The sequence below is a fragment of the Oncorhynchus masou genome, chromosome 13 (assembly GCF_036934945.1).
Source record: "Oncorhynchus masou masou isolate Uvic2021 chromosome 13, UVic_Omas_1.1, whole genome shotgun sequence".
Classification (NCBI taxonomy): Eukaryota; Metazoa; Chordata; class Actinopteri; order Salmoniformes; family Salmonidae; genus Oncorhynchus; species Oncorhynchus masou.
The window spans coordinates 90,525,537-90,547,620 of record NC_088224.1 but is presented as its reverse complement, the minus strand read 5'-3'; the positions used below and the strand labels follow the sequence as shown (position 1 = coordinate 90,547,620).

The window sequence follows — 22,084 nt, the reverse complement described above, 5'->3', positions numbered from 1 at the left end:
TGTTCTCATAAAGGGACCACGTGACTGTCTCACCCTTCTCAGTGGGACTAACCTTACAATTACACACAGAATGCAACGCGATGTTCCTGCCCCGACTACAGTGATGACACACGGCAGATCTTACAATGCCTGGATAGGTATTTAATTTTAGACGCTGGCTAACATGTTAACACCAGCAACCTGCCAAACGCGGGTAGATTATTGGCATTGACGGTTAAGAATGTCTCATTTACCAGCCATGTCGGCGGGTGGTCACACTCGGCTCTACAGTGCGAACATTTCATAAAAAAATAAGACCCAAGTCAAGTATGGGCACAAGTGCAAGTTGAGATTTATAGCCAGATAAATGATGCAGTAGCTGTTTTTTCTGCTGTTTTGTTTCATATCTGGTAACGCACAAAGAAATCTCAACTCTAACTTCAAAGCTATCCCACCTCACGCAGCAACACTGCCTGTCTAGGGGGCTGTGAGCGCGGAGTGAAGTGCTGAAAGATTTATTTTTAGAAGCAATTTGCACAGGCATAAAAGTTGGTCTAATTTACTCGAAAGACTACTAAAAAGTGAGACTTTGTCCTCGTGTTTCTTGGCTATTTACATTGTTTTATTCACAAATGAGGTTGTTTTCCAATGTGAGTTTGCTTCCACTACTTGCAAAAAGAGAACTTTGCTGTCTGCTAGTCAGATTCTTTACTAGTCAGTCGCCCTGTTACCAAGGTAACATTAAAGGGGCAGCTGAACATTTCACCATTTCATTTTTTTTTTTACCTTATATAATATATATATATATAATATATATATATATATATATATATTTCAGCTTTATTTAAACGGGTAAGCCAGTTGAGAACAAGTTCTCATTTACAACTGCAACCTGGCCAAGATAAAGAAAAACCTACACTCGATCCCTCCGATGTTAACAACTACAGACCAGTATCCCTTCTTTCTTTTCTCTCCAAAACTCTTGAACGTGCCATCCTTGGCCAGCTCTCCCGCTATCTCTCTCAGAATGACCTTCTTGATCCAAATCAGTCAGGTTTCAAGACTAGTCATTCAACTGAGACTGCTTTTCTCTGTATCACGGAGGTGCTCCGCACTGCTAAAGCTAACTCTCTCTCCTCTGCTCTCATCCTTCTAGACCTATCGGCTGCCTTCGATACTGTGAACCATCAGATCCTCCTCTCCACCCTCTCCGAGTTGGGCATCTCCGGCGCGGCCCACGCTTGGATTGCGTCCTACCTGACAGGTCGCTCCTACCAGGTGGCGTGGCGAGAATCTGTCTCCTCGCCACGCGCTCTCACCACTGGTGTCCCCCAGGGCTCTGTTCTAGGCCCTCTCCTATTCTCGCTATACACCAAGTCACTTGGCTCTGTCATAACCTCACATGGTCTCTCCTATCATTGCTATGCAGACGACACACAATTAATCTTCTCCTTTCCCCCTTCTGATGACCAGGTGGCGAATCGCATCTCTGCATGTCTGGCAGACATATCAGTGTGGATGACGGATCACCACCTCAAGCTGAACCTCGGCAAGACGGAGCTGCTCTTCCTCCCGGGGAAGGACTGCCCGTTCCATGATCTCGCCATCACGGTTGACAACTCCATTGTGTCCTCCTCCCAGAGCGCTAAGAACCTTGGCGTGATCCTGGACAACACCCTGTCGTTCTCAACTAACATCAAGGCGGTGGCCCGTTCCTGTAGGTTCATGCTCTACAACATCCGCAGAGTACGACCCTGCCTCACACAGGAAGCGGCGCAGGTCCTAATACAGGCACTTGTCATCTCCCGTCTGGATTACTGCAACTCGCTGTTGGCTGGGCTCCCTGCCTGTGCCATTAAACCCCTACAACTCATCCAGAACGCCGCAGCCCGTCTGGTGTTCAACCTTCCCAAGTTCTCTCACGTCACCCCGCTCCTCCGCTCTCTCCACTGGCTTCCAGTTGAAGCTCGCATCCGCTACAAGACCATGGTGCTTGCCTACGGAGCTGTGAGGGGAACGGCACCGCAGTACCTCCAGGCTCTGATCAGGCCCTACACCCAAACAAGGGCACTGCGTTCATCCACCTCTGGCCTGCTCGCCTCCCTACCACTGAGGAAGTACAGTTCCCGCTCAGCCCAGTCAAAACTGTTCGCTGCTCTGGCCCCCCAATGGTGGAACAAACTCCCTCACGACGCCAGGACAGCGGAGTCAATCACCACCTTCCGGAGACACCTGAAACCCCACCTCTTTAAGGAATACCTAGGATAGGATAAAGTAATCCTTCTCACCCCCCCTTAAATGATTTAGATGCACTATTGTAAAGTGGCTGTTCCACTGGATGTCAGAAGGTGAATTCACCAATTTGTAAGTCGCTCTGGATAAGAGCGTCTGCCAAATGACTTAAATGTAAATGTAAATAAAGTAAAGCAGTGTGACAAAAACAACAAGAGTTAGACATGGGTATAAACAAGCGTAGTCAATAACACAATAGAAAAGGCCTACTACGTACAGTGTGTGCAAATGTAGTTCTCTGAAGACAAAGTCACAGAATATAGCATTTAATTGAGCATTATACCACATTACTTCTTATTAGTAATACATTTCTTGTTTTAGATATTACTAAGCATGCCATTCTTTTTTGTGTGTGTGTGTCATTAAGGCAAAATATATATATTGGCTGTTTAAAACTGAGTGGCTGGTATTTATTATTTTGTGGATCTACCTGCCACAGTAGCTGGTATACTAAAAAGTTCAGTTTAGGCCCTGATATCAGCTAATCACATCATAGGACATAGACAAGGCATGCAACCATTGGTTGATTCAATGCAATGCCGGCTCATGTAGTCGGGCAGGAACCAACACCCCCTGCTGTGTGACTCACATAATACTGCTCATCTCACTGTGACAGACCCAGAGACAGACAGGCCGACCCAGAGACAACAGCTAGTCTGCCTGCGGATAATGAAACTGTTCACATTAATTCAGTCCGCATTGGATTGGTTTAAATTCAGTCCGCATTGGATTGGTTTAAATTCAGTCCGCATTGGATTGGTTTAAATTCAGTCAGCATTGGATTGGTTTAAATTCAGTCAGCATTGGATTGGTTTAAATTCAGTCAGCATTGGATTGGTTTAAATTCAGTCAGCATTGGATTGGTTTAAATTCAGTCAGCATTGGATTGGTTTAAATTCAGTCAGCATTGGATTGGTTTAAATCCAGTCAGCATTGGATTGGTTTAAATCCAGTCAGCATTGGATTGGTTTAAATCCAGTCAGCATTGGATTGGTTTAAATTCAGTCAGCATTGGATTGGTTTAAATTCAGTCACCATTGGATTGGTTTAAATTCAGTCAGCATTGGATTGGTTTAAATTCAGTCAGCATTGGATTGGTTTTAATTCAGTCAGCATTGGATTGGTTTAAATCCAGTCAGCATTGGATTGGTTTAAATCCAGTTAGCATTGGATTGGTTTAAATTCAGTCAGCATTGGATTGGTTTAAATTCAGTCAGCATTGGATTGGTTTAAATTCAGTCAGCATTGGATTGGTTTTAATTCAGTCAGCATTGGATTGGTTTTAAATCAGTCAGCATTATATTCTGTTTTCTGTCGTCGTAGAAATATGCTGAAATTAGTCTAAAATGGTTACAAACTTTTCTAATAATTTGAGGTGAAGATCTATATATTTCTTGTGGGCATTCCTCCAGTCTGGAACTGAAATAGTTTAACGCAGCCAGACAGTCGATGCTACTGTTTGTCTTATTTCTGAGTTTACACAGTGTTTTATTGACTGCTATTACCATTTCCATAGTAATACTGTCTGTTTTACTGACGTTTCACAAAAGGATCTGAGAGAGTGAAAAACTAAAGAACACACTAACTCTCACAGACACACATACAGGCCTACAGTAGGACTAGGTTCAGGAGAGAGACAACACACACATACAGGCCTACAGTAGGACTAGGTTCAGGAGAGAGACAACACACACATACAGGCCTACAGTAGGACGAGGTTCAGGAGAGAGACAACACACACATACAGGCCTACAGTAGGACTAGGTTCCAGAGAGAGACAACACACACATACAGGCCTACAGTAGGACAAGGTTCCAGAGAGAGACAACACACACATACAGGCCTACAGTAGGACTAGGTTCCAGAGAGAGTCAACACACACATACAGGCCTACAGTAGGACTAGGTTCCAGAGAGAGACAGACACACACATACAGGCCTACAGTAGGACAAGGTTCAGGAGAGAGACAACACACACATACAGGCCTACAGTAGGACTAGGATCCAGAGAGAGTCAACAGACACACATACAGGCCTACAGTAGGACTAGGATCCAGAGAGAGACAACATACACATACAGGCCTACAGTAGGACTAGGATCCAGAGAGAGACAACACACACATACAGGCCTACAGTAGGACTAGGTTCCAGAGAGTCAACAGACACACATACAGGCCTACAGTAGGACGAGGTTCCAGAGAGAGACAACACACACATACAGGCCTACAGTAGGACTAGGTTCCAGAGAGAGACGACACACATACAGGCCTACAGTAGGACGAGGTTCCAGAGAGTCAACAGACACACATACAGGCCTACAGTAGGACGAGGTTCCAGAGAGAGACAACACACACATACAGGCCTACAGTAGGACTAGGTTCCAGAGAGAGACAACAGACACACATACAGGCCTACAGTAGGACGAGGTTCCAGAGAGTCAACAGACACACATACAGGCCTACAGTAGGACGAGGTTCCAGAGAGAGACAACACACACATACAGGCCTACAGTAGGACTAGGTTCCAGAGAGAGACAACACACACATACAGGCCTACAGTAGGACTAGGTTCCAGAGAGAGACAACACACACATACAGGCCTACAGTAGGACGAGGTTCCAGAGAGAGTCAACACACACACATACAGGCCTACAGTAGGACTAGGTTCCAGAGAGAGACAACATACACATACAGGCCTACAGTAGGACAAGGTTCCAGAGAGAGACAGACAGACACACATACAGGCCTACAGTAGGACTAGGTTCCAGAGAGAGACAACACACACATACAGGCCTACAGTAGGACTAGGATCCAGAGAGAGACAACACACACATACAGGCCTACAGTAGGACTAGGTTCCAGAGAGAGACAACACACACATACAGGCCTACAGTAGGACGAGGTTCCAGAGAGAGTCAACACACACACATACAGGCCTACAGTAGGACTAGGTTCCAGAGAGAGACAACATACACATACAGGCCTACAGTAGGACAAGGTTCCAGAGAGAGACAGACAGACACACATACAGGCCTACAGTAGGACTAGGTTCCAGAGAGAGACAACACACACATACAGGCCTACAGTAGGACTAGGATCCAGAGAGAGACAACACACACATACAGGCCTACAGTAGGACTAGGTTCCAGAGAGAGACAGACAGACACACATACAGGCCTACAGTAGGACTAGGTTCCAGAGAGAGACAACATACACATACAGGCCTACAGTAGGACGAGGTTCCAGAGAGAGACAACACACACATACAGGCCTACAGTAGGACTAGGATCCAGAGAGAGACAACACACACATACAGGCCTACAGTAGGACTAGGATCCAGAGAGAGACAACACACACATACAGGCCTACAGTAGGACTAGGTTCCAGAGAGAGTCAACAGACACACATACAGGCCTACAGTAGGACTAGGATCCAGAGAGAGACAACATACACATACAGGCCTACAGTAGGACTAGGATCCAGAGAGAGACAACACACACATACAGGCCTACAGTAGGACTAGGTTCCAGAGAGAGACAGACACACACATACAGGCCTACAGTAGGACTAGGATCCAGAGAGAGACAACACACACATACAGGCCTACAGTAGGACTAGGATCCAGAGAGAGTCAACAGACACACATACAGGCCTACAGTAGGACTAGGTTCCAGAGAGAGACAACAGACACATACAGGCCTACAGTAGGACTAGGTTCCAGAGAGAGTCAACAGACACACATACAGGCCTACAGTAGGACGAGGTTCCAGAGAGAGACAACACACACATACAGGCCTACAGTAGGACTAGGTTCCAGAGAGAGACAACACACACATACAGGCCTACAGTAGGACTAGGTTCCAGAGAGAGACAGACAGACACAAAGACCTCTCAATTCACCTTTCAATCAGTTTGTGGATCCTCTGTCTCTCTCTCTCTCATACCTAAAAACATAATTCTGACTGGTCTCCTCCCAGCATCTGGATTGAATTAGTGAAGACCCTATTAATAACAACACAAGGCTAAAATCAGGCTCAGCCCACAGTCCACTGGGCTGCCTGGCCCTCCTTCCCTCCACAATACATAGGCTTTCCCTGCTTCCCTTCTAAAGGGCATTACAACCAATGATGCTACCGTGAATGGACACAATTCACACACACACACACACACACACACACACACACAGGTGGACTGAAGCGAACCCATAAAAACACATTCAATCAGCAAGACCCTGGTATGAAAAGACTGGAGACGAGACTCTCCACATACAAGACATGTTCCTTGCTCAAGTGTTAGAAATATTTTAAAAACACACACACACACACACAAAGCTGAATGTTAATCTGCCCATAGCATCTAGTCAGTCACTTATCCCTGATATTCTCAGTGGTGAAAATGTCTGCTAAACCAATCAAATGTAAAAAATAAAATACATATATATTTTTACAATAATTATTATTATTTACTAACACTACTACTACAGCTCACCAGTCCACACTAGCCTGTCATTACAGGATCTCACCAGTCCACACTAGCCTGTCACTACAGGATCTCACCAGTCCACACTAGCCTGTCACTACAGGATCTCACCAGTCCACACTAGCCTGTTACTACAGGATCTCACCAGTCCACACTAGCCTGTCACTACAGGATCTCACCAGTCCACACTAGCCTGTCATTACAGGATCTCACCAGTCCACACTAGCCTGTTACTACAGGATCTCACCAGTCCACACTAGCCTGTCACTACAGGATCTCACCAGTCCACACTAGCCTGTTACTACAGGATCTCACCAGTCCACACTAGCCTGTCACTACAGGATCTCACCAGTCCACACTAGCCTGTCATTACAGGATCTCACCAGTCCACACTAGCCTGTCATTACAGGATCTCACCAGTCCACACTAGCCTGTTACTACAGGATCTCACCAGTCCACACTAGCATGTTACTATAGGATCTCACCAGTCCACACTAGCCTGTTACTACAGGATCTCACCAGTCCACACTAGCCTGTTACTACAGGATCTCACCAGTCCACACTAGCCTGTTACTACAGGATCTCACCAGTCCACACTAGCCTGTCATTACAGGATCTCACCAGTCCACACTAGCCTGTCATTACAGGATCTCACCAGTCCACACTAGCCTGTTACTACAGGATCTCACCAGTCCACACTAGCCTGTCACTACAGGATCTCACCAGTCCACACTAGCCTGTCATTACAGGATCTCACCAGTCCACACTAGCCTGTCATTACAGGATCTCACCAGTCCACACTAGCCTGTTACTACAGGATCTCACCAGTCCACACTAGCCTGTCATTACAGGATCTCACCAGTCCACACTAGCCTGTTACTACAGGATCTCACCAGTCCACACTAGCCTGTTACTACAGGATCTCACCAGTCCACACTAGCCTGTCACTACAGGATCTCACCAGTCCACACTAGCCTGTCACTACAGGATCTCACCAGTCCACACTAGCCTGTTACTACAGGATCTCACCAGTCCACACTAGCCTGTCATTACAGGATCTCACCAGTCCACACTAGCCTGTTACTACAGGATCTCACCAGTCCACACTAGCCTGTTACTACAGGATCTCACCAGTCCACACTAGCCTGTCACTACAGGATCTCACCAGTCCACACTAGCCTGTCACTACAGGATCTCACCAGTCCACACTAGCCTGTTACTACAGGATCTCACCAGTCCACACTAGCCTGTCATTACAGGATCTCACCAGTCCACACTAGCCTGTTACTACAGGATCTCACCAGTCCACACTAGCCTGTTACTACAGGATCTCACCAGTCCACACTAGCCTGTCATTACAGGATCTCACCAGTCCACACTAGCCTGTCATTACGGGATCTCACCAGTCCACACTAGCCTGTCATTACAGGATCTCAAGTTCAAAGCCAAAATCAATGAGACTGGGTAGCAGGGCCCAGATAGCAGGGCCATCATCTGGTTGCTCTTAAAAAAAAATAATTAAAAAAAAAAAGGTCAGACTAGCAACACACGGGGTCAATGGGTCAAACGACCTCAAGAGCCCAGTTCAAGTGAAACAGCTGCAGAGTTCAAAAGGTCAAAGCACAGTCTGGGGCAAAAAGATTAGTAAAAAACAACCTTTGAAATTGAACGAGGTAGATTACCATTCGACAACCGGAGAGCAAAGCCAGTTCACAGCACACAAGATTAGGCCAAAGCAGACTAAATGTCCTTTTGTTTGGTTACATCTGTGTGCCATGCATTAAGTGAGTGCAAGGCCCCTTTAAACTGACTGCCTGTTGACTTTGCATGGACAGCATTCTAAAAGTGATTAGTCCAAAACAGGAAGTTAATAATGTCAGGGGAAGCGCTTCAAAAACGATGATTAATATCTCCCTCCCTAACAGGAATTTCAAGACGTTCTTCGAGCACAGCCATGACAGGGTCAGGTTTGGATCTTGTAAACTAACTGTCGAATGGACAAACGCATATCAGTATACAAGCTAGGTACACTACACACACACACACACACACACACACACACACACACACACCAGGAGTCACATTAACGCAGAATTCAGTATTTTACTGTGTTTGGAAAACACTTGATCTAAAAAAAAAAAAAAGTCTTATTGTAATGTCTGCTTATTGTAATGTCTGCTTATCGTAATGTCTGCTTATCGTAATGTCTGCTTATCGTAATGTCTGCTCGGCGTCCACTCGGATGAGATTTCCCAAATATTCTATCAGCAGACGGCACTCTGCCTGATGTCTAGCTACTTTTCTCTGGTAAAAAAGCTAGACTAACTTAAAGCAAAAGATTAGGACATGTAACTGGCTACATGTCCCATTGTAAACATTTGAAATGGAATGGCCATGCATAGTTTTTTGCAATATGAAACACAGCTGAAATGGTTTAAAAACCAGAGCGCACACACACACACACACACACACACCTGTGTATACAGCCAGATGAATCATCATAATTGGAGCAGGTTTTCTGCTGAGGCCAGTGGTCTGTGTGTTATTTTTAGAGGCCTGGCAGCGCCAGCCCGTAACCCTCTCCGGGGGTTGGCCAGCCCGTAACCCTCTCCGGGGGGGGTTGGCCAGCCCGTAACCCTCTCCGGGGGGGGTTGGCCAGCCCGTAACCCTCTCCGGGGGGGGGTTGGCCAGCCCGTAACCCTCTCCGGGGGGGGTTGGCCAGCCCGTAACCCTCTCCGGGGGGGGGGGTTGTCCAGCCCGTAACCCTCTGCGGGGGGGGGGTTGTCCAGCCCGTAACCCTCTGCGGGGGGGGTTGTCCAGCCCGTAACCCTCTGCGGGGGGGGTTGTCCAGCCCGTAACCCTCTGCGGGGGGGGTTGTCCAGCCCGTAACCCTCTGCGGGGGGGGGGGGGTTGTCCAGCCCGTAACCCTCTCCGGGGGTTGGCAGCGGCTGCCTTGAGCACCGGTTATATACCCTTGTCAAAATGGAGCTGAGCCCAAAACCAACAGAAAGGCGGAGAAAATATAACACTTCCAGGAGTCTAAAACTAAAACACAAACAGGGGGAAAATATCCACATCTCCTGTAAAAATAGGAACCTAAAATGGTCCTGGTAAAATACTATGTGAGGAGAAACATGCAGACCTGGTGGAGCCCAGCCTTCTCTAGTCCAACATAACATACAACTAAGAGACCTAAATGACATGCAGACCTGGTGGAGCCCAGCCTTCTCTAGTCCAACATAACATACAACTAAGAGACCTTAATGACATGCAGACCTGGTGGAGCCCAGCCTTCTCTAGTCCAACATAACATACAACTAAGAGACCTAAATGACATGCAGACCTGGTGGAGCCCAGCCTTTTCTTGTCCAACATAACATACAACTAAGAGACCTAAATGACATGCAGACCTGGTGGAGCCCAGCCTTCTCTCGTCCAAAATAACATACAACATACAGTACGAAGGGGGGGAGCGATACAGTACAAGGGGGGGAGCGATACAGTACGGAGGGGGAGGGAGCGATACAGTACAAGGGGGGGGGCACCGATATCAAAATGTAATACCTGGATGTACAACCCAGCACCGATATCAAAATGTAATACCTGGATGTACAACCAAGCACCGATATCAAAATGTAATACCTGGATGTACAACCAAGCACCGATATCAAAATGTAATACCTGGATGTACAACCAAGCACCGATATCAAAATGTAATACCTGTAGTCAATAATGCCAGAGAGAACCCCAAGTCTTCTGGGGTCATCTATAGATGCTGTCTGAGGACTAAACCTTTAGCCAAATTTAGATCTGTGGGTCAGTATAGGCTACGATACAGATTGAATAAGGGGGGGTTGGGGGTGCTCAGGGGTGATTTATGTCACCTTTCATTGTCCAGGCATAGTGCCGTCTGCCAGTTACTGGGTCCAGGCATAGTGCCGTCTGCCAGCCAGCCAGTTACTGGGTCCAGGCATAGTGCTGTCAGCCAGCCAGTTACTGGGTCCAGGCATAGTGCTGTCAGCCAGCCAGTTACTGGGTCCAGGCATAGTGCCGTCAGCCAGCCAGCCAGTTACTGGGTCCAGGCATAGTGCCGTCAGCCAGCCAGCCAGTTACTGGGTCCAGGCATAGTGCCGTCAGCCAGCCAGCCAGTTACTGGGTCCAGGCATAGTGCCGTCAGCCAGCCAGACAATTACTGGGTCCAGACATAGTGCTGTCAGCCAGCCAGACAGTTACTGGGTCCAGGCATAGTGCCGTCAGCCAGCCAGACAATTACTGGGTCCAGGCATAGTGCCGTCAGCCAGCCAGATAATTACTGGGTCCAGGCATAGTGCCGTCAGCCAGCCAGACAATTACTGGGTCCAGACATAGTGCCGTCAGCCAGCCAGTTACTGGGTCCAGGCATAGTGCCGTCTGCCAGTTACTGGGTCCAGGCATAGTGCCGTCTGCCAGTTACTGGGTCCAGACATAGTGCTGTCAGCCAGCCAGACAGTTACTGGGTCCAGGCATAGTGCCGTCAGCCAGCCAGTTACTGGGTCCAGGCATAGTGCTGTCAGCCAGCCAGTTACTGGGTCCAGGCATAGTGCCGTCAGCCAGCCAGTTACTGGGTCCAGGCATAGTGCCGTCAGCCAGCCAGTTACTGGGTCCAGGCATAGTGCCGTCAGCCAGCCAGCCAGCCAGTTACTGGGTCCAGGCATAGTGCCGTCAGCCAGCCAGTTACTGGGTCCAGGCATAGTGCCGTCAGCCAGCCAGCCAGCTAGTTACTGGGTCCAGGCATAGTGCCGTCAGCCAGCCAGCCAGCCAGTTACTGGGTCCAGGCATAGTGCTGTCAGCCAGCCAGCCAGCCAGTTACTGGGTCCAGGCATAGTGCCGTCAGCCAGCCAGTTACTGGGTCCAGGCATAGTGCCGTCAGCCAGCCAGCCAGCCAGTTACTGGCTGATACAGATTGAATAAGGGGGGGTGGGTGCTCAGGGGTGATTTATGTCACCTTTCATTGTCCAGGCATAGTGCCGTCTGCCAGTTACTGGGTCCAGGCATAGTGCCGTCAGCCAGCCAGCCAGTTACTGGGTCCAGGCATAGTGCTGTCAGCCAGCCAGTTACTGGGTCCAGGCATAGTGCCGTCAGCCAGCCAGCCAGTTACTGGGTCCAGGCATAGTGCCGTCAGCCAGCCAGCCAGTTACTGGGTCCAGGCATAGTGCCGTCAGCCAGCCAGACAATTACTGGGTCCAGACATAGTGCTGTCAGCCAGCCAGACAGTTACTGGGTCCAGGCATAGTGCCGTCAGCCAGCCAGACAATTACTGGGTCCAGGCATAGTGCCGTCAGCCAGCCAGATAATTACTGGGTCCAGGCATAGTGCCGTCAGCCAGCCAGACAATTACTGGGTCCAGGCATAGTGCCGTCAGCCAGCCAGTTACTGGGTCCAGGCATAGTGCCGTCTGCCAGTTACTGGGTCCAGGCATAGTGCCGTCTGCCAGTTACTGGGTCCAGACATAGTGCTGTCAGCCAGCCAGACAGTTACTGGGTCCAGGCATAGTGCCGTCAGCCAGCCAGTTACTGGGTCCAGGCATAGTGCTGTCAGCCAGCCAGTTACTGGGTCCAGGCATAGTGCCGTCAGCCAGCCAGTTACTGGGTCCAGGCATAGTGCCGTCAGCCAGCCAGCCAGCCAGCCAGTTACTGGGTCCAGGCATAGTGCCGTCAGCCAGCCAGTTACTGGGTCCAGGCATAGTGCCGTCAGCCAGCCAGCCAGCTAGTTACTGGGTCCAGGCATAGTGCCGTCAGCCAGCCAGCCAGCCAGTTACTGGGTCCAGGCATAGTGCTGTCAGCCAGCCAGCCAGCCAGTTACTGGGTCCAGGCATAGTGCCGTCAGCCAGCCAGTTACTGGGTCCAGGCATAGTGCCGTCAGCCAGCCAGCCAGCCAGTTACTGGGTCCAGACATAGTGCCGTCAGCCAGCCAGTTACTGGGTCCAGGCATAGTGCCGTCAGCCAGCCAGCCAGCCAGTTACTGGGTCCAGGCATAGTGCCGTCAGCCAGCCAGTTACTGGGTCCAGGCATAGTGCCGTCAGCCAGCCAGTTACTGGGTCCAGACATAGTGCCGTCAGCCAGCCAGTTACTGGGTCCAGGCATAGTGCCGTCAGCCAGCCAGCCAGCCAGTTACTGGGTCCAGGCATAGTGCCGTCAGCCAGCCAGCCAGCCAGTTACTGGGTCCAGGCATAGTGCCGTCAGCCAGCCAGTTACTGGGTCCAGACATAGTGCCGTCAGCCAGCCAGTTACTGGGTCCAGGCATAGTGCTGTCAGCCAGCCAGTTACCGGGTCCAGGCATAGTGCCGTCAGCCAGCCAGCCAGCCACTGGGTCCAGGCATAGTGCTGTCAGCCAGCCAGGGAGTCAGTGGGTTAGGTAGGGGGTCTGGGCAGTGTGGGGTGATGCTCACACTAGAAACAAGACGAGGGGTATATATTTCAGCTTGAGTTTCTGCACTGAGGATAGCTCTATATTTAGCTGGATGATGAAGTCGGCATGGCAACACACAGCAAAGCCAACTAACTCCTAAACATATTCAGTTCTATATGGAACACAACAAAACAGCCCCAAGATAACACAAGGCTGACGACAAATTGTTCAAATCTTGTATGAGATGTGTGTGCGTAAAACACAGATCAAATTCAATAAACAGACAAACAAAGGAACAGATGTGAAGACAGACAGTAGCCGTGGCAGGATTGGTCACTGGATTGGCAGAGCGCGATACTAACGGCCAGTCTCCTCTAAACTCGGTGTAGCAACAGAGATGTAAATATATCCACATCAGCTCATCAGTCCAGACCTCCACCTCATAAATTAACACTGATACTCCTGCAGACAACACCAGACAAGCCGCTGAGAGATTTAAACCACTCATGTTGGATGTTGCCCTTAAATGATCTGCTTCCCGTCACCTAATCTAACTTTCGACGGATTGATCAGATCACCATATTGCACATGGGTGCATGGCCTTCCTACACCTACCTCTGTACACTAGGGATATACAATCAGTTACACCTATACTAATACTAAGTTCCCTTCACTTGAAACTCATCCCCAGAAGGCTGGGATCGACCTGCACCTGAATCAGGTTTGAATTAACCCAACATATGAATTAAGCACATTTTATGAGTTGGACACTTTTAAATAGGTAGAAGGAAATGATTGGATGTTGGGTATATTTGAGGCATCTCAGGTAGGAATAAAATCCATGTTGTCCGGCAGCACTGTGAAAACGCCAGGAAAAAGATGAAACCTTATAAAGAAACTGAACCCAGCTGTAAATGATTAGGGACGGTAAAACTTTCTCCATCTGTATTGATAGTCACCATGTCATCAACTATGATCCATTTTCCAGTGAGATCCCGCTAAATGAGATCCCACTAAAAGCATTTTTGCAGCTGCAGTGCTGGTTGTCGTGTGGGTAGGGAAAGTAGGGAAAAACCATGCATTTTATGGCTTATAACAGTGTTGAATAGAAAGTGTTGACAGTGCAGAGTGAAAAAGTTAAACATGAGCTCACTTATAAAAACAGAAGCTCTTTGCTGTATTCGTTGAGTCCCTCTAGTCATGGTTTTTAAAAGGTTTTCAATCTCACCAGTATGAACCTTGCCGTGCGTTCCAGGCGTCTTTTCACGGTCTATGGCTCAAGGAAATGGTGATCTTAGCTATCTGATTGGCCAGCGGGCCCCGCCGGATAGGCAGAGCTCTACCTTCAGACGTTCTTAACGGACTTGCCTAGTTAAATAAAGGTTAAATAATTTAAAAAGTGAAATGGTTCAAAACGGGAGCTCTTTGCCTTCCCGGTGCTCGGACTGCTGAATCAAAATGCACTTATCGCCAACAGCCTGAAACAAACACAAAAAAAACCGCAAGGCTTTATCGTTGTTTTGTACAGTATTGTTTGGTGGTTGACTAGGAACACTTTGGGGATCGACCAGTCGATCGTGAACGACCGGCAGGTGATCACTGCTCGAGCCCTAACCTAGGGAGACCAAATAACAGCTCAAAGAACTTTGTCCAGTAGTGGTTTCTCATTGAGAGAATAAAACAGTTCAAATAGGCCTTTAAAATGGCCATGAACAAGCAGTCTGGTATTTAAGTCCTAAACACATGCAACTGCTATGGATGTCTGTTCTGTTTTGAGGCTGTTACAGGATTTTCATGACCACAAACTAAAAGACAACCAATGTAATGCAGCAGGATCCACCCCTGTAGGCACCCGGTTCTGGACAGAGAGGGAGGGAGCTGCCTAATGAGATTGGAAACAACTGACAAGCCTGAGTACAGACAGACCGAGATGATCAGAGATTCTCCTTGGAAGGCAGTCCTCTAGGAGCCGACAGCACAGTGGGAGGGGGAGTAAATAAGACAGCATCAATAATAGACAGTGAATGTTCTGAGCTCACAGCCCTGGCTGGTTCCTATCCTCCAGACAGACCTGCTGGCCTCCGCTCCACACGCACACAGATTCACTGTCCTGACTAATCGGTTCTGATAGGCCTTTGCCATAATTACACAGGGCCTCATCACAAACTTATGCGATGCATATTTCATGTCCAGGCAGTACAGTAGACTGCACTGGCAGTCAATTGAGGAAAAGCCAAATCCCAGACAAATTTACACACTCAACTTCAAAGAGGAAGAAAATACATTTTAAAAGGTAGAGAGAGCACGCAAGTTACTGAAATATTTTCTGTGATCTCTAGATGAATCACAAGCAACAGTAGAAGGAATCAAATACAGTTGGTTTTATGGAGATGAGCCTTGATTATAGAGCATGAGTGCATCTCAGTCTGCATATGGCCAAGCACAAATGTAGACTAGCGCCCTATTGAAAATGTATTTCTCACTATTGTTGTTTCCCCTACAAAAAAAAAATGTTTTTTATTTTATTATTTTTATTATCTTCTTCCAACTTTGGCACATTCCCACCTATTTCATAACCTTCCTGACAACTAATGAAATGTTATTCCACAAATACAACGTAACGTTTAATTGCTGAAAAGCGTTTAATTGCTGAAAAGCGAGTCAAAATGTGTCACGTGTCTGGCATAGCGATGTTTTTTTTGTGTTCGTTAAATAAATAAATATATTTATTTATTTATTTATTTAACGAACACAAAAAAACATTGTTGGAAATGTTATATATATATATATATAATATATATTAAATGAGAAAAAGAGATTAATCCGGGTTGACCAAGCTGCTGTCTATCTGGAACTGTTACCACGTACACGACAACTTCTGGGAGTCGACGACACACACACAAAAAAAAACACAAGTTAGCTTTAGCTCATGTTAGCAACTAGCTAATTCGCTTAGGTGAACTACCTCTCCCTAAAATACAGCGAATGGTGTTCAAATCGATTGTGGTCTAGAAAGTTACCGTCCAAAATAACAAACAAAAATAACCTTGTATAAACGTTTGGGTCTGGTTTGACGAAATGGATAGCTAACTACTGTCATCACTTCGCCAGCATCGACGTAGGATCACTTCATTTCCAACCTCCTCTCCTCCAAAAAATAAATAATCAGGAAACGCAAGAGCTCCTGACCAAGCTAACAAGCAGGTAGTTGGCCCACACTACTGCATGCAAACAACAACAAAAAAAGTTGACAAGGAGACATATGTGTATTTCTGATTGGATATTGTGGTCTGCTCAGCATCCCGAATGATGTATTTATGTAATAACGACGTTACCCCGCGGCATCGCCAGGGCGCCAGACGATCGATGGGAATTTAACAAAGACGATCAATTTCCGATCAGCTAGAAAGCCACTTTCATCAATGCGAAAAGAGGTCGGTCTCTCTCTCTCTCTCTCTTACAAGCGGGATCAAAATACCGACAGAAAAGCCAGTCGAACACAAAACATATCGTCCACGTAGCGAAAGATTTGAAATGGTACGAAACAACTCAAAAGGAGAAAAGACTGACCTGCAGTTGTTGTAAATCAAAACGCTTCCAATATTGAAACATTGATCCCGCATTGGCCGCCATCTTGAGACATATTGAGACGGAATGAGAAGCTGATAGAGAGAGCGAGGGTTGGAGTTCAGGGGAAAGGAAGAGGGGAGCGCGGAAAACACGGAACGGATCTCTCGAATAAGGCCCTTCTGATCGAACAGTGGCGCGGAATGGACTTTATTGAACGGGAACATACTGTATTCAATATTGCCACGGAGTAGGGTTATTGAACGAGAGATGGCAAGTGTCTATAGGGTAAAATGTGGACTGGATTTCTACATGGGCTTGTGAAATCAAGCTCTTTTGTTGGTTTAATTAAGGGCGCTTCGTGGTCATTCTGACGTCTGCATTGGCCGCGTAGCATTTATGGTGATATGGCCTCAAGCAGAAGTCAAAGCATTCATACTTCTTGTGCTTCGCGTAGCAAGTATAGATGTTGTGCAGAGCTGTGGTCAAGGAAGTGAGTTTGTGTTTATACAGAAACTCCCGCCCTCGCCTACTGTTAACCAATCATGTCAGAAATTTGCGTCACGCCATCCATACGTGGTCTCCGAACACATTTTCGGATAAAAATAAAAATAAAAAAACATTTTCGGATCAACATAAATTGGGTATTAGGCTGTGCACTTCCAATGCTTATCAATAATATTAGCAGTGATGGAAAAAAATACCAAATTGTCATTGTAAAAGTAAAGTTAATAGAAAATGTCTCAAGTAAAAGTCAAAGTCTGCCAGATCAGAGGCAGTAGGGATGACCAGGGATGTTATCTTGATAAGTGCGTAAATTTGACCATTTTCTGTCCTGCTAAGCATTCAAAATGTAACGAGTACTTTTGGGTGTTAGGGAAAATGTATGGAATAAATTATTTTATATTATTTTCTTTAGAAATGTAGTAAAGTAAAATTTGTCAAAAATATAAAAAAGTACAGATACCCCAAATAACTACTTTAAAGTATTTTTACTAAAGTACTTTACATGACTGAATATAGGTAATAGTAACACACACCACACACCAAATTAGGACACAATTGCAGTTGTAAAAATTCACAATGTAAGCATTGCATTGTTGACAACATGTTGCATTGTTTTGTATTCTTTTGACTTTTTATCAACCAGTGACCTGATTGCATTTTCCAATTGATTTATTTGTATCGTGGCCACCAGACTGACCACCCTTTAGGCTGATGGGATTTTAATGGCCCCTTTGTGAGCCTGGCTTTTAGGCTGTCAAATTAGATTTAATTTTATGTTCTAATCATGAACATTTTATTCTTTCACAGCCAGTACATTTCAAGCCCCGAATTCTAAAAATAAAACCATGGATTTGCAGCAGAGCCAATATAATGTTACCCCTTTAATTACATCTGGAGTAAACTTTTTATTGATTCATTACTTTTCGTAATGAATTACCCCAGTTAAAACAATTATTTTTAGGGTAGTTCAGGGCTGGTATGTCATTTCATACTAGATTTCAAGCACAACTGAAGGCAATAAACAACTTACAGTATCTGATTGAAAAACGGCCTATGTGGCATCAATATGAGTCAGAAACATTTATTTGAGTGTCAAAATTGACTACAAAGTGTAAATAGTTTCTTCCAAAAACAGAGTTTTTTTCTAAGTAAGTTCATCATGACTTACTTGAGGGTTGGGTATTGATTTTGACAATGTTCACTTGCACACTAACACTGAATACACAGTTCCACTGAGCCAGACAAACCTGTCCAGCAGCTCAAAGGATTGGACTTTGTTTTCATAAAACAACAAGACAGCATTTTTTATTACTTGAGAAATACTGCACCGAGCACCCTAGTTAGATGTTACATTGCTCAACTAAAACCTTCACAGCAACAAAATAAAAATACAAAATGTATTACAGATTTCTTGAGATATTTTCAGATAAATTCAGAAAATTTTGGAGGAAGTAATACTAGTTTTGTTCCTATGGTGTCTCATGGGGTGCAAACATCAGTAACTGCCACTTCAAACCACACCCCCAAGTCAGATTTTTTTTTTTTATGAGCAAAATCAGTGCGTTCAATAACTCTCATAATTCAGGAAGAAGAGCCATTTGGTTAATGACCTCCCCTCCTTATGTGGTATTGTTCTTATTCAGTCTGCCGACTTAACTCAATATTGTGTTTTTAGCTCAGACAGTAATAAGCTGCGGGACTTGGGTGGGGTGAGATCCTCCCAAATCCATCTAGAAAGACAAGTTTGAGAGAACACCTACAGGCTCACGGCCCGGCCCACTCATTAGGCAGCAGCCTATGGTGGAAGATTGACGACGGCGGAATTTTCTGAGCTTAACTGGCCAAGACGCACCTCCAACAACAATACATAAAAACTAACTTAATTCTGCCCCGAAACAATGGCAATTTCTTTCATCCAGTGACATTCCCAGCATGCCTCTCCAGGGTACTGTTGGAGAGATGCATCGCTGTGGCGCACCACCAACGTTCCATCAAAAAATAATCATCTACCATAAATCATGTAGAAGATCTAGGATATGGTAGAAAGTGTATGTGACCTTTTCTGTAGCCTACAGGCTGGAGATAAAAATGTATGACAATGTAATGAGACGGACACTTTTAACATCATGCCGGTTTCTCTGATCAAATAGTAGCCTAACCTAATCAATCAAATAAAATATTCCCGCATGTTAACAAACAACATATCCTAAAAACAGGACGGGTCAAAGTGAAATGGACAATATGGAATGAACGATAACAATTGTTGTCCAGGAGTTTCACCCCGTTGTCATGATCAATGGTTTCAAGTATGTATCCGTCCATTTATGACTAGCTGATCATAGCGAAAAATGAGATACTCCTGCATTTTCCCGCTGTGTAAACACATTGCCAAATAGGTAACTCCTGAGAAAGTTGGGTAGTCCATATTCAGAGCTTAAACAGCCAAATTGATTAGTCACAGGAATCAGGACTAATAAAGCCAATGCAACGGCCTGTTTTGCAAACGGTGGACCTACCACATAGACAGGCTACACCCCAGTAAGCACGAACCGACGTCTTTTAGATGTCTTTTTGGTTCTGTCCGGATGTAGTTTTTGGGTGTTTTACAAACGGTAGTCTTACCACATACAGTACCTTGCAAAAGTATTCATGCCCCTTGGCGTTTTAACTATTTTGTTGCATTACAACCTGTAATTTAAATGGATTTTTATTTGGATTTCATGTAATGGACATACACAAAATAGTCCAAATTGGTGAAGTGAAATGAAAAAAATTACTTGTTTTAAAAAAAAATCTAAAAAAACTGAAAAGTGGTGCGTGTATATGTATTCACCCCTTTGCTACGAAGCCCCTAAATAAGATCTGGTGCAACCAATTACCTTCAGATGTCACACAATTTGTTAAATAAAGTCCACCTGTGTGCAATCTAAGTGTCACATGATCTGAGTATATGTACACCTGTTCTGAAAGGCCCCAGAGTCTGCAACACCACCAAGCAAGCAGCACCATGAAGACCAAGGAGCTCTCCAAATAGGAAAGTTGTGGAGAAGTATAGATCAGGGTTGGGTTATAAAAAAATATCAGAAACTTTGAATATCCCACGGAGCACCTTTAAATCCACTATTAAAAAATGGAAAGAATGTGGGACCACAACAAACCTGCCAAGAGAGTGCCGCCCACCAAAACTCACAGACCAGGCAAGGAGGGCATTAATCAGAGAGGCAACAAAGTGACCAAAGATTACCCTAAAGGAGCTGCAAAGCTCCAGAGTGGAAATTGGAGTATCTGTCCATAGTACCACTTTAATTAAGCCGTTTTTACGGAAGAGTGGCCAGAAAAAAGCCATTGCTTAAAGAAAAAAATAAGCACGCATATTTGGTGTTTGCCAAAAGCCCTGTGGGAGACTCCCCAAACATATGGAAAAAGGTACTCTGGTCAGATGAGACTAAAATGTTGCTTTTTGGCCATCAAAGAAAACAGTGTGTCCGGTGCAAACCCAACACCTCTCATCACCCCGAGAACACCGTCTCGGGGGGTGGCAGCATCATGCTGTTGGGATGTTTTTCACCGGCAGGGAATGGGAAACTGGTCAGAATTGAAGGAATGATGGATGGTGCTAAATGCAAGGAAATTATTGAGGGAAACCTGTTTCAGTCTTCCAGAGATTTGAGACTGGGACGGAGGTTCACCTTCCTGCAGGACAATTGCACTAAGCATACTGCTAAAGCAACATTCGAGTGGTTTAAGGGGAAACATTTAAATGTCTTGGAATGGCCTCGTCAAAGTCCAGACCTCAATCTAATTGAGAATCTGTGGTATGACTTAAAATTGCTGGACATCAGCGGAACCCATCCAACTTGAAGGAGCTGGAGCAGTTTTGCCTTGAAGAATGGGCAAAAATCCCAGTGGCTAGATGTGCTAAAGTTATAGAGACATATCCAAGAGACTTGCAGCTGTAATTGCTGCAAAAGGTGGCTCTACAAAGTAGAGGGGGGTGAATAATTATGCACGTTCAAGTTTTCTGTTTTTGTGTCTTATCTCTTGTTTGTTTCACAATATAAAATATGTTGTATCTTCAAAGTGGTAGGCATGTTGTGTAAATCAAATGATACAAACCCCCCCCCCCAAAAAAAAATCTATTTTAATTCCAGGTTGTAAGGCAACAAAATCCAAGGTGGGTGAATACTTTTGGAAGCCACTGTAGATGGACAATCATAAAATGTACATTTCAGACAACACTGTAGGCTACACCTCTGGATGCACAGACTGACGGCTACGCTTTTTGGAGGTGTTTTTTGGGGGCGTGGTCCAGACCGGCCTTAATTTTCAACGTCCACGGACATTGGTTTTTGGTCCGATCCGGACCAAATCTGAACCAATCATAGACGTCTATGACTAGTCCTGTACAGGCTTATAGATCGTGAGGTGAAGTCAGAGTGGTCTGATCTAGTCATGATAAAATGAGAAGCAAGGCAAAAGCCAAGAAGATTGTATTTTTTAACCTTAATGATATGCTTGATCTGCTGATGCACCATTTTAAACTGTACTTTGAGCAATCTGTTTATTTTATGTTCATCTGGTCTGAATTCAAAGGCTGAAAATGGTTAGATATTACTGCACTGTTGGAGCTTGAAACCCAAGCATTTCGCTACACCCGCAATAACATTTGCATGTGACCAATACGATTTGATTTGGAGAAATGTAACCACTCTGAAATGAATAGACAGACCTATGGATGTAAGGACCGCCCATCCATGATATTAAATTGATCTAACCATGTTGTTCTAACCATGTTGTGTGGCTCTACAGTGTTTGTTTACGTTTACAATGTTTACAGACTTTGGAGTTAAAACAAGTTTTTATTTTGGGATTCTG

The 22,084-nt window shown here is 45.7% G+C and overlaps 1 protein-coding gene across 1 annotated transcript in view; it reads right to left on the bottom strand.

The window, feature by feature from the left end:
* cux1b (cut-like homeobox 1b) overlaps positions 1-16,834 on the bottom strand; it is a 176,638-nt gene extending 159,804 nt beyond the window's left edge. Inside the window, exon 1 of the mRNA XM_064985583.1 lies at positions 16,706-16,834. Coding sequence (XP_064841655.1) covers positions 16,706-16,768 — 63 coding nt within the window. The 5' untranslated portion in view covers positions 16,769-16,834. The remainder of the gene's footprint in view (positions 1-16,705) is intronic.
* Between the last annotated feature and the right edge of the window lie 5,250 nt (positions 16,835-22,084).